Source organism: Neoarius graeffei, chromosome 4 (assembly GCF_027579695.1).
Source record: "Neoarius graeffei isolate fNeoGra1 chromosome 4, fNeoGra1.pri, whole genome shotgun sequence".
NCBI classification, from domain to species: domain Eukaryota; kingdom Metazoa; phylum Chordata; class Actinopteri; order Siluriformes; family Ariidae; genus Neoarius; species Neoarius graeffei.
In genome coordinates, this window is record NC_083572.1 from 12,841,809 (window position 1) to 12,854,624 (window position 12,816).

Genomic DNA, 12,816 nt, shown 5'->3' on the forward strand with positions numbered 1-12,816 from the left:
ATATTCACATCTAAAAAGTACAACCCACCCAACAACATGGCTCTGCCTCGCCTGAGGGCATCGTGTACATTAAACCTAGACTACACGTAAGCCGCCCAAACACTAGCAAGAAGCCCGGTGCCAGGTAGCCCCACTGATGAGGCCGAGCGGTCCCCGTCTCGCGTATATAAAACCATGGATCTCATCTCATCTCATTATCTCTAGCCGCTTTATCCTTCTACAGGGTCGCAAGCAAGCTGGAGCCTATCCCAGCTGACTACGGGCGAAAGGCGGGGTACACCCTGGACAAGTCGCCAGGTCATCACAGGGCTGACACATAGACACAGACAACCATTCACACTCACATTCACACCTACGCTCAATTTAGAGTCACCAGTTAACCTAACCTGCATGTCTTTGGACTGTGGGGGAAACCGGAGCACCCGGAGGAAACCCACGCGGACACGGGGAGAACATGCAAACTCCACACAGAAAGGCCCTCGCCGGCCCCGGGGCTCGAACCCAGGACCTTCTTGCTGTGAGGCGACAGCGCTAACCACTACACCACCGTGCCGCCTAAAACCATGGATGTATAAAGATAAAACCATCGTAGCCTGACTAGTGGGGCTCGGTGCCAGGTAGCCTGAACACCGCCTAACAGGGCTTACGTGTAGGCTAGGTGCTAGGCTACATGTATAATTTGTCATTTATCTCGCATACGATATCTTTAAACTTTTGGAAAAGTTACCTGAGACAAAATGTTCGCCACACAAACGCGTGTATTCGGTGGGCTGCCAATTCTCTCGCCTGATCGCCGCGATCCACTTTTCGCGACACTGTCGATCGGCCGGGAACCTATGGAACGTTAATCCAGGTTTATCCCCTCTTCTGTTGTGGCAGCTAACTGCACAACACGTATCAGGCATTCTACGATAAAAATAAGCGATGAAGATGGATATTACAAGCGTTGTTTGCTGATAAGCGTGGCTTTGTTTGACCTCCAAAATGGCGGCGTAAACAGTATCACGTGACCCTATGACGTCAGGTCGAAAACCTCTATACCACTCAGCGCCAGCTAATATTATTTAAATATGTCACTCAGGGCGTATTCACACCTACGTTGTTTGGTCCGAACCAAATTTCCCTTGGTCCGGACCTTTTGGGTTGGTCTGAATACAAACCACCGAACTCTGGTCCGGACCAAACAAGCGGACCGAGACCGAGCTGCAAGGTCGGACTCGGTCCGTACCAAAGGAACCCTGGTGCGGATCTTTTGGAGGTGTGAAAGCAGACCGGACCTAATCCGACAGTTTTGCTTTTTTGTACCTCGGGAGCTTCCGTCGTTTGTCGAGCATTATGGGAAACAGAGTCTTGACACTCCACCGCAAAGTGCAAACACTGTTTCGGTTGTCAAGGGAACCTTACAGCAGTCGTTCAGTCATTCAGACCAGTGGTAGGCTAGACTACAGAGTACAAAAAATGAGTAGGGGGCAAACGTGGGCCGAGGAAGAAACGCGTACCCTTGTGGATATATGGGCAGATGTCCACATATCTGAGCTTTTGGAGAGAACACACAAAAATGCCGACGTGTTTGCTGTATTCAGTGAGAAAATGAAGGAGAAGGGGTTCACGCGCTCCCCAGAACAATGTCGGCTAAAAGTGAAGAAACTCCGTCAGACCTACATTAAAATCAGGGACATTCTTTCAAAAAGTGGCGGTACTAGCGACGCAAAAAAGAAATTCATCTATTACGATGGATAAGGCGAATATCCCGACACATACCTCCTCCGTCTTGCGTGAAGAGCCAGAACTGTCACAACATGATGTGCGCTCATCAGCGCTATCCTCCGTAGCCGCCTTAGCCTTTGTCGTCGTCGTTGATAAATTACTTGTACAACAGCATAGTAATCGCACAATTGTGAAAACAGTAAAAACTGGAAAAAACTTAGCTTTGATGACATTAAAAAGAATAACGGCACGGAAAGCCTCCATGACTACTTTTGAACTTAACGCTTTGTGCGCGTGTCGTCTCTGACCAATAGCTGAACGACCTCAGGGCGCGTGGCTTTGTTGACAGATTTTGGTCCGCTTACTAAAATGTACAGTGTGAAAGCGAACCGCACCAAAATGAAAAAATAAAAAAAACATTTGGTTTGGACCAAAGCAGGTGAACTATCGAACTATCCTGGTCTGAATACACCCTCAGATCCGTGATGTATTTCATATGAAAAATGCAAGTTTTTCAACACGAGAAGATAAACTTCATATCTTCAAGCCAGCGTGTGATTTTTCTTTTTATTATATCGGCACATTCGCAAACACAAAGTATCCAGATTTATCAAAACAATCCATTTATTTCCTCACGAGCGACACACAGAGATTTACGTCACGGTTTTGGTTCTCAGTGTCCTGGATGTAGCATGTATGGAAAAATACGAGCGGCGCATTTCCCAGTAAAGCACTCATGTCCATATAATAGGGTGTGTGTGTGTGTAATGTAATATCAGATGGAAGCAGTTTTTCTTTGTGTGTAATTGCGCCACCTGTTAGACAAAAGTGCTAAAAGCTGCACCCTCCCTCAGAGGAACTGTGTGTGTGTGTGTGTGAAGACAGATCCAGCTGTTTGTGTAAGACTCCGACAGACTTGCAACTGCTAACCATGCTGTTTTACAGTTTCTACCAGCTACAAATGTTCTCAAAAAGCTCTTCCTTAATAAGAAGAAATAAACACAGATAACACAGCACAGAGGAGAACTTTTCCAGTAAATCTGCTGCGCTGAGACAAACAAACCCCCCCCCCCCCCCCCCCAAAAAAATAAATAAATAAAATCGCCGAGTCTATAAATCACTTGTCTGAAAGAGCTGCAGCATGGTTCGAGGCAGAGCCATTCCATTCCAGAAGTGTTGTGATTGATGAAATTGCACGCTTTTCAGTTTCTGAGAGTATCAAATACCAGCCGGAAGGTTATTGGTTGACAGCAGTGCTGGCTTTTATAGCATTCTCGGAGCACTTGTTCTGACTTGAAGTAGCATGCACAATGTCAGCTTCATTAGGGCAGGGCTTGAACACTGTTGAAACGCTGACGTACTTCTCTGTGTGAATATGATGTTTATATATATATATATATATATATATATATATATATATATATATATATATATATCTCAAACATACAATTATGTGCGGCAGCATGGTGGTGTAGTGGTTAGCGCTGTCGCCTCACAGCAAGAAGGTCCTGGGTTCGAGCCCCGTGGCCGGCGAGGGCCTTTCTGTGCAGAGTTTGCATGTTCTCCCCGTGTCCGCGTGGGTTTCCTCCGGGTGCTCCGGTTTCCCCCACAGTCCAAAGACATGCAGGTTAGGTTAACTGGTGACTCTAATGGCCCTTTTCCACTACCCTTTTTCAGCTCACTTCAGCCCGACACGGCTCGCGTTTCGACTACCTCAGAGCAGCACGACTCGGCTCGCTTCAGCCCTACTCGGCACCCAAAACTCGCACGGTTTTGGAGTAGGGCTGAAGCGAGCCAAACCGAGCCAAGTGGGGCTAGGTTTGTCCATGAGGAGACACTCCCCTGTGCACTGATTGGTGAGGAGGAGTGTCCTCACATGCCCACACACGCCCCGCGAGCACGCTGGGATCTGTAAACACCGTAAACCCGGAAGAAGAAGAATTACGAGAATTTCTGAAGCCTTATGCGCCTCGCCTCATCTATACGCTCTTGCCAGTATCTGTTGGCGTTGTCGGTGACAACAAGCCACAGCACCAAGACCAGCAACACTAACGACTCCATGTCCTCCATGTTTATTGTTTACTATCCGGGTCGTGAGACTACCGCTTAAAAGGTCACTGATGTCACTGTTTGCGCCGCCTAACGACATCACGTGACGTCCACCCACTTTCGCTAACTCCACCCAATGTGTCCACCCACTTCCAGCCAGCACGGTTCAGCGCGGTTGTAGTCGAAATGCAACCCCAACAGCCCCACTCAGCCCAACTCAGCACGGCACGGCTCAGCCCAACTCAGCCGCGTTGGTAGTGGAAAAGCGGCATAAATTGACCGTAGGTGTGAATGTGAGTGTGAATGGTTGTCTGTGTCTATGTGTCGGCCCTGTGATGACCTGGCGACTTGTCCAGGGTGTACCCCGCCTTTCGCCCGTAGTCAGCTGGGATAGGCTCCAGCTCGCCTGCGACCCTGTAGAACAGGATAAAGCGGCGAGAGATAATGAGATGAGAATTATGTGCATCCCATTTGGACAAAGAAATCGAATTTATCCTTTAGACATTTAATGTTTGGTTTCAAAGATGTTCGTTCGTTATCACACCAAACAATAGTGACCACTGTGTGTTATATTAGTAGTCGATGAAAAGTATCTCGCGTTCTCCGTCTCTGATGTATTTTGTGATGTCCTTTAATAAGAAGGCCCGTCCACCTTCACTTTTTTCTGAAATGACCCAATCACGTTTTAGCAGCGTGATTTCATAAAATCGTACAAATACAGGGCTTCATCTTCACATGTTGTAAGTTCTGAGCTGCTTTTCTGCTCACCGCGGTTGTTTTGAGTTACCGTAGCCTTCCTGGCTTCGCAAACCAGTCTGGATGTTTTCCTCTGATCTGTCTCTGAATTGATGTTTTTTGTTTTCCGCACCATCCTATGTAAACTCCCTGAGACGTTTGTGTGTAAAAAATCACAGCTCAAGTGTTCTTAAAATACTCAGACAGTGACCATCTGGTACCAACAGGTCACTGAGGCTGACCTGTCTCGCTGCTGTCACATGATTGGTTGATTGATTCACGAAAATGACGAGTACGTTGCATTACAGGCGTTTAGCAGACGCTCTTATCCAGTGCGATGTACAACGTACCCAGAGCAGCCTGGGGAGCGGTTAGGGGTTAGGTGCCTTGCTCAAGGGTGCTTCAGCTATTCCTGCTGGTCCAGGGCATCGAACCAGTGACCTTTTGGTCCCAAAGCTGCTTATACACGAATGAACAGGGGTACTAGGGTTCCTATTAAAGTGGCCAGTGAGGGCATGTATCGTATATATGAGAGATTTCTTGCCGTTTTTGCTTTTCTAACAATTTTGTACCATTTGAGAGTTACTTTTACGCTACGTTCACACTGCAAGGCTTACTGCTCAATTCCGATTTTTTTGTGAAATCCGATTTTTTTGTGAGGTCGTTCACATTAACAAATATATGCGACTTGTATGTGATCCTCAGTATGAACGAAAAGCGACCTAAAAGTGTTCCGCATGCGCATTGCAGGATACGACGTCACACGCAGTGAGCATGGCCAGTGTTTACGGAAGTAAAACCGCCCGGTTGCGGTATGACTCATCCAATCTAGCTTGAATAGCTGCATCCCCCCAAATGGAAATCAGCTCCCTAACCTCTGCGTCCTTCCATTGAGAAGATTCAGAACCTTCACAGCCCGAAGCGTCCCTCGCATTGATGTCATGCACAGGGGCGCAGATACGTTTTTTGAACTGGGAGGGACAAAAAACTGGGGGGGGACAAAGCTGCCAGCAAACCAACCCCAACCCCGATATGCCTGTCAAACTTGTTGTTAGTAACCATAGCAACCAAGCTCGAGCTCGCAACCTGTGCAGTCTGCGCAGCTCAACCAACCGAATATCAGTCTTTGTTTTGTTTTATGTGAGTTGTTGCAACTATGTATACACTGCCGTGCACCTCAATAAACCGAATGGTAATTAGTCTTTTGATTTTTCCGTGAGGTTTGCCTTATGCAAAGAAAGACAGCATAGACGTTTTTTCCTCCCTATAAGTGGGGGGGACCGAACGAGGTGAATTTAAATCTGGGTGGGACGAGTCCCACCCTCTATCTGCGCCCGTGATTATGCGCCATGTTGTTGTAACTTTTTTGAGAGACCCGCCGCCTACTTCAGCGCAGAATAGTGACGTTTGTGGCTTGTTGATGACGTGTAAGTCGGATGAATGCGACCTGGCGGTTCAGACTGAAGTCGCATATGAAATGAGCAGATAGGAATCGGAATTAGGACCACATATCCAAACGGCCTGGGTCGGATTTGAAAAAATCGGATCTGTGTCGTTCATATTGTCAATAAAAGATCGGATACAGGTCACATATGGGCGAAAAGATCGGATTTGAGTCACTTCAGCCTGCAGTGTGAATGTAGCCTTATACTTTCACTGATGTCCAGATTACTTACTCAAAATATTTCTTGACGTGCAATTGTTTTGGATTGTATAGCCAGTTTGTAATTTTAAGGTTTACGGAATATATATATTTTTTAAGTTCTTGAAATAAAAGTACTTTTTTTTTTAAATATGAGAACCTCTTGGAATACAAACTTTTGCACTCATTGGTATGAAGAGGAAGCTTGTGATTTTCAGCTCCTCGGAATAAAACGCAGCCAGTATATTACTTGAGCAATAGATAATGTGTGTTCGTCCATCTGGAAATTTTATCTGGCGCCGCCTTTGACGAGGAACCCGACGGTTCTAAGGTTCTGCAGAGCAATGTCAGGAATTTACAAGCTGAAGACTCCAAGGAGGGCGAAAAGATATTAGTCGGATATTTTCTGTATATTTATTCCAAAAAAACGAGGCGCGTAAATCTGCTCATGTAATGCGTTTTATAAAATATATGATATTTTTCAAGTTTCAAATGTTTTGTTTAAAATCTAGATCTTATTTTTTCGCCCCTTGTAATCCATATCTTGTTTACGCTGATGGTGTGTGTTTGTTTGTTTTGGCCTTGTGTGACACAGGCCACTTCTCGCATTTACTCGGGTTTTCAGTCGTATTGGGCGCATTATCAGATTGTTTTAGTTGCTGTAGTTAATCCTCATATCATCCCGGGTTTATCCTGCTTTTTCTCCCTCTGTAATCCCTCCATCCCTGTTTTTATCCATTTATCGCCGTCTGTTTAACTCCGAGGCCGGGTCTTTCCGCCTGGTTCAGCCGGCTGCTCTCTGGTATTAGAACAGAGGAACATGGATCCGACTAAAAGCACCACTCCGACGACTCCAGCTGCGATATTTGTTTATTTATTTCAATCTCTGATCTGAAATTCATCCAGGCGTCAGAATATGCTTCTAGTGTGCCGTGGCTTTGTACCGTTCGTTAATGGAATCGCACGGTCCTGACTGCCATCAGACTAGCTGTCCATTAGCCAGCAAGAGAGGAACGGAGATGTTGTAAACATAGACGCAGCAGGATTATTATACAACGCTATCCTAGAGCTCCGAGGATGAGCGAAGCACCCTTTCTCTCCGCTCCCAGAGGTGCAAACAGCCCCAATTTACTCACCTACATGAAGAGAGGAGGAACAGTGGGGGGGGGTTTGCAGGTGTGACACAGGGTGGAGGGAGGGAGGGAGAGAGTGAGCGAATGAACGAGCAAATGGTATCTGGGCAAGGGGAGGAGAGAAGGAAGACACGAGCAGGAAGAGCAAGAGAGAGAGAGAGAGCGAGAGAGAGGGAGAGATGAGCAGGCAAGGACAGCGCACCGCAAACGACAGAGCGCAAGAGAGCGTGACCGAGAGCGATCTGGAGCTGGGGAGGGGGCGCTACGCGGAAACAGTGAGAGGAGGGGACGGAGCGAGGGAGATTTTGAATGTGCGGAACACGGGCGCAGTAGCACTGCGAGGGAGCGGCTAAGAAGTGACAGGGTCCTGGTCCGAATACGATGATGGGACTGTATTACCCTTCCGTGTTGCCAGTAAGTAGACCATGCACTAGTTTTGTGGTAAATTTGACAGCTCGCATGTTTCGCTGCATGCTCATGCGCTTGGAGCGTTTCACTCCCGTTTCTGGTTCGTGCTTTCGGATTCGGAATAGAAGAGCAAAAATATCCACACGTGCACTTTCAAGAGCTCGCGACGTTCCAGCTCGACTGAGGCGGAACAACGGTTGGCATCGTATCTGCGCGCGTATGCGAGCGCATGCATTCGGGCCACGTTGACAGACAGGCCTAGGCTCCTGCAAATGGCTCACGGTGAAGGAGGGAGGAAAAGAGGGGTAAAAAGGGGGAAGGGTTTGAGAGGATAGAGAGAGAGAGAAAGTGCTTTGTTGTCCTTCCCTCCAGCTGTCCCCCATAACTCACCCCTGGCTTTTGAGCGAAGGAGGCAGGTGCTGGGAAACAGTTGTTTCGCTAACACTATGACTCCTGTCTGTCTATCTGTCCATCTCTCTCTCTCTCTCTCTCTCTCTCTCTCTCTCTCTCTCTCTCACATACACACCCACACTCCACTATAGTTTTGATCTTCCGTCTTGTTGGGTTGCCCTTTGCCCCGTTTACAGTGTAGCTGCACATGCACACTGTATTGCTGTCTCGTACCTTGGAATCCTGTTCCCTTTACAGTTTTGACCTCTTTTTGCCTCCCTCCCTCCCTCTCTCTCTCCTTCCCTCCTTCTCTCCCCCTCAGGCTCAAGCAGCTGTTATCACTCTGTTTTCCTTTAAAAGCCAAGGCTAGGGGGGAGGGCAAGGCCAGAACGCACTGGAATTGATTTTTTTTTTTCCCAAATTGACCACTACGTTCTCTCCAAAAGGCAAAACTTATAGGCAGACTTCATGTCAGTTAAATATAGATTCCTGGATGAGAACGGAGAACTGTTTTTATCCCATCTGGTTGGAAAAAGATGGAGGGATAAGACTTTCCCCTTATCGAGTTATAGCGCCTTAATGCAGCGCAGAGAGGAAGCTTCGGAGCGCCAGCGGTGCAAAGGAAAGATTATACGGCTTCACATGCGCCAGGGCAGAAAGTGTTATGAGAGAAGCGGAGGGTTGTTGAAATATTTGCAGAGCCCCACCCGAGCATGTGCCCTAAGGGGAGGGAGAGACGCCTACCTGCCTTTTATGGCTTGTACACACACACACACACACACACACACACAAAGCATATGAACTCTCTCCCTGGAAAGTGAGAACCACACAAGGCTTTAAAGGACAAGTCTGCTTTACATACAAGCTCAACAGAGAGCCACACTTTTTTTTTTTTTAAATGTGTACGCGATATCTCTTCATAATATACCAACATAGCCACATATTAGCCACAAGCACAGGTCGTGTACGGGTCGTCTGATGCGTTCAGAACGGGGTTATATCCAGATCGAGAGTATCCAAATAAAACTGCACGGAGATTGAAGTCTGATCAACCAGAGTTGTTCAGGAAACCCAGTTTAGGCACATGATGCACATTTAAATGTCTCGAACCAAATTTGACAAAACCCTTCCGACGAAGGAAGGCGTGCACTCCACCGACGAGGCTAAGAAGTGTTAGCTGGCGTAATGTAATAGAGCTAACGTATGGCGAGCTACTAAGCACAAAGTGGATAAGGGCAATGGCTGCAGGTTGTTTTTTTTTGGTGCAGCGCGAAAAGTCAGCGCATTGTTAGCGAATGTTTCAGCTATGAGCCATGGTGGGCTGCCCTTGCATCGCAAATCACGAGTTGGCATTTAATTGCATTGTCGTCAATATATTTAATTGTAAAGTGGCACTACTTCTTAACAGAAGCGCTCAAACGACAGCTTTTTGCACCACACTTTCCGAAACGTTTGCTTTCCACATAAATCCGCATTCCTACTTCTTAAAAAAAAAAATTATACGTCATCTGCGCATGCTAATTAGCAAAAATCATTTTACCTTCACCAGATCATACCTCAGTGTCGGAGCAGCAGGATTCGGAAGAGAGTAGCTCATTGTTTTTAAATATACATGCTGAATTCAAATGTTTGTCGAATGTAGTTTATTTACATTCTCTGCTTGTTGAATCTACTCGTCCGCCGTTTAACTAAACCGTGAAGTCTGCTCCTGGACGAGTAAACTGTCCGTCCTCAAAACACTACGATAAATCATGATTACGTCTGCCAACTTTGTTGGAGGGTGTTTTATGTTTTCGCCTCTGTTTTGTGTGTTTCTGTTCCCAACGTAACTCAAAGTAGTGAACGGATTTGGATGAAATCTGGTGGAAAGGTGAGCCATGGGCCGAGGAGCAATTGTTTATCTGGACTCGCATCAAAATCTAATCGATTGTTCCTTGGCCCATGGCCCACCTTTCCACCAAATTTTATCCAAATCCATTCAAGTTACGTTGGGAACAAATACGCAAACATTCAAGAGCCACACACTTATCTGGACTTGTGTCAAAGTCTAAGTGTGTGGATCCAGATTTTTTTTTTTTGTCTGTTCTCAACGTAACTCAAAGTAGTGAACAGGTTTTGATGAAATTTGGTGTACAGCTTTAGTATTATCCCAGGTTCAAGTGATTTTTGATGTTATGTACGGTAGCTTGCCGGAGGTATACACTCTATCGAATGCCCTTCTAGTTTTTGATGCGGCAGCCATTTTCATAAAGCGGCACCACTCAAAGTTCAAAACGATGCTGAACGAGCTGACTTGCATGCAAAGACGCACAGCGATCAGATTCCAGCCTGTCTGACCAGAGACGTATTTGATAAGTGTGGTTCAAATCTTACCCGAACCCACTCCTGATACAAGACGAGTGAAATGATGGGGTCAGGTAGCTCACTTGGTGCCATCGCAACCTGAGAACTGTTGGTGGAAATTTCAGGTTTTCCAAGTATTTTTGTAAATTATTACAATTATTTCCAAATTTAAATCCAAATCCAGATTTCAATGTTTAAGCTCCCGTGTTGTCCTTCATTCCAAACCTTTCTTTGCCAAGTGTCCTATCCTAATAAATGCAGGGTTTTTCGAGTATATTTTGCTACCCCCCCCCCCCCCCCCCCCCCGGTCAATTTCCATTTCCACCAATCAGTCCGCTCTCCTGATCACACGGTAGCTGCCAACCCAAAGCAGAAGGCTTAAAGTGCTGATGACACGTTTTTTGACATCTTTGGTGATGTTTTAGAACATAAAAAGTAATTCCCGATGATCCATATATTAATTCACGAAGGCGCCTATTTTACAAGTTATGATGATAAACGCTGCTATTTGGGCAAATTTGACGGGGCTGCAGCGCCCAGGAGACGAAGGAGGAGGAGGGGCTATATGACGTCAGCGAAAGAACCTTCCTCCTCACTTACCAGTTTGTTGTTGATGCGACAGGTGTTCAGTTTGTCATTATTAGTATTTTTATTAGACATTATTATACATTATTTTATATATATAGTTATTATGCCTTCGCGTTGTGTTGCCGGCTTTTGCTCCAAAACCCACAAGGATGGGGTAAGTTTATTCAAGTTTCCCAGAGATCCCGAGCTGCATGCGAAGTGGGTGAAGCAAGTCAGGCGCACTCGTGACAAGTGGGAGCCCTCACCAACATCCGTCCTGTGCTCTGAACACTTCGATTTGGATTGTTTTGACACCCTTCCCAGCTTAAAACAATCTCTTGGGTGTTCAGTTCAGCACAAACGTGTGTTACTACCATCAGCAGTGCCTACACAGTGTTGCCAGATTGGGAGGTTTCCCGCCCAGTTGGGCGGTTTCAAGTGCATTTTGGTGGGTTTTGAACATATTTTGGGCTGGAAAACTTCAGCAGTATCTGGCAACAGATACTGCTGACGTTTTCCAGCCCAAAATATGTTCAAAACCCACCAAAATGCACTTGAAACCGCCCAACTAGGCGGGAAACCTCCCAATCTGGCAACACTGCCAGTATTCCGGAGGGGGTCTACTAGTAGCTATGCCGGATCCAAAGACAGTCCTCCTGTCAGAACGTGTTGTGAAACGACATAAGATAAAGGTACGTAGAGCTATAGATTCTACATGATAATCATAAATGTAATCATAAAGTCGGCGTGATATCAGTCATGTATTTGCTTGTGAAAGCTTGTGGCTTTCATGTAACTGCCACCTAGCAGCGAGAGGCAAAGGGTAAAGAGGGTAGACTATCATAGATTCTATTCGGAAGAGATCAACACAATTCTAGACTCCCAGAAGAGGAAGAGCTAGCACTAGAGAGTTCACCGGCGTTTTCATGCGCCATTTCCATTGAGTAGAACCAGAGTAGAACAGCCAGTGAACCGCAGCGTGTTCTTCCGCTGACGTCACAGCATGGCCGCGAGCCACGGACCCAGTTTTCTTGCACTGTGCAATTAAAAGTTGGATATTCGCGTAACAACAGCTTCTTTTCACGTAATTATAACAGAAATCTAACGTTTGCCATGTTGTATAGTTTATTTAAGAAATTGCATAGAGTCATGTTCGTGTCATCAGCACTTTAACACATACTTCCACTGGGACACGAATTCAGCCAAGTACGTTTTATTTCCGAGTTTCCACTCAACAAAACGGCATAATGCACTCGTAGGGTAGCGCAGTCTGCCCTCTTCTGCATAGATGAGCTCACGGATGTCAATGATCGGCTAGTGTCCGTAGCCAGGTTTCCATTGCAGTTTTCCGCAAAATAAAAATGTTCGACAAAACATGATTGCAAATATTTTGTTTCTGTTGAGTGATGGTATTTTTGATTAAAGTTGGGTTTTCTCCTCTCACGATAGATCTTGCAGAGCACTATTTATTAAGGTAGGTAGCGTTTCTATCAGGCTTGTAGTACTCGAGTCCAGGACTCGTGACTTGGAGACAAGGACTTGGATTTTTTCTTTTTTTTTTTTTTTTGTAACATGCCACCATAAGATATTTACATTAATTTTTGTACTAATTTTGTGCAAGAGAATGCACGTTCACCTGTTCATATGTCATGTTCAGGAACAAACTAACGTTTATGGCGCTAAAATGCCTGAAGAGAACGCTCCTAGGATTGCCTGCTTTGCTTATGCAGACTTCTCGTGCAGTGGGAAAAAGTGCACTGCTGTGTGTTCCATATGTAGAACTATCGAGGGGACGACCTTGAACTTCAGTCGTCATTTGGCAAAACTCCACCCAGAGAAGGA

General features: G+C 46.0%; 1 protein-coding gene across 6 annotated transcripts in view; it reads left to right on the top strand.

Annotated features, from left to right (window-relative positions):
* Positions 1–12,816, top strand: part of rbfox2 (RNA binding fox-1 homolog 2) — a 126,609-nt gene that overhangs the window by 38,218 nt on the left and 75,575 nt on the right. The window contains exon 1 of one of the 6 annotated variants that reach the window (XM_060918855.1): positions 7,401–7,680. The exons of the other annotated variants lie outside the window; for them this stretch is intronic. Within the exon in view, the coding sequence (XP_060774838.1) occupies positions 7,648–7,680 (33 nt within the window). The 5' untranslated portion in view covers positions 7,401–7,647. Of the gene's footprint in view, positions 1–7,400; positions 7,681–12,816 lie in introns of those variants that run through there. 6 annotated transcript variants of the gene reach the window in all.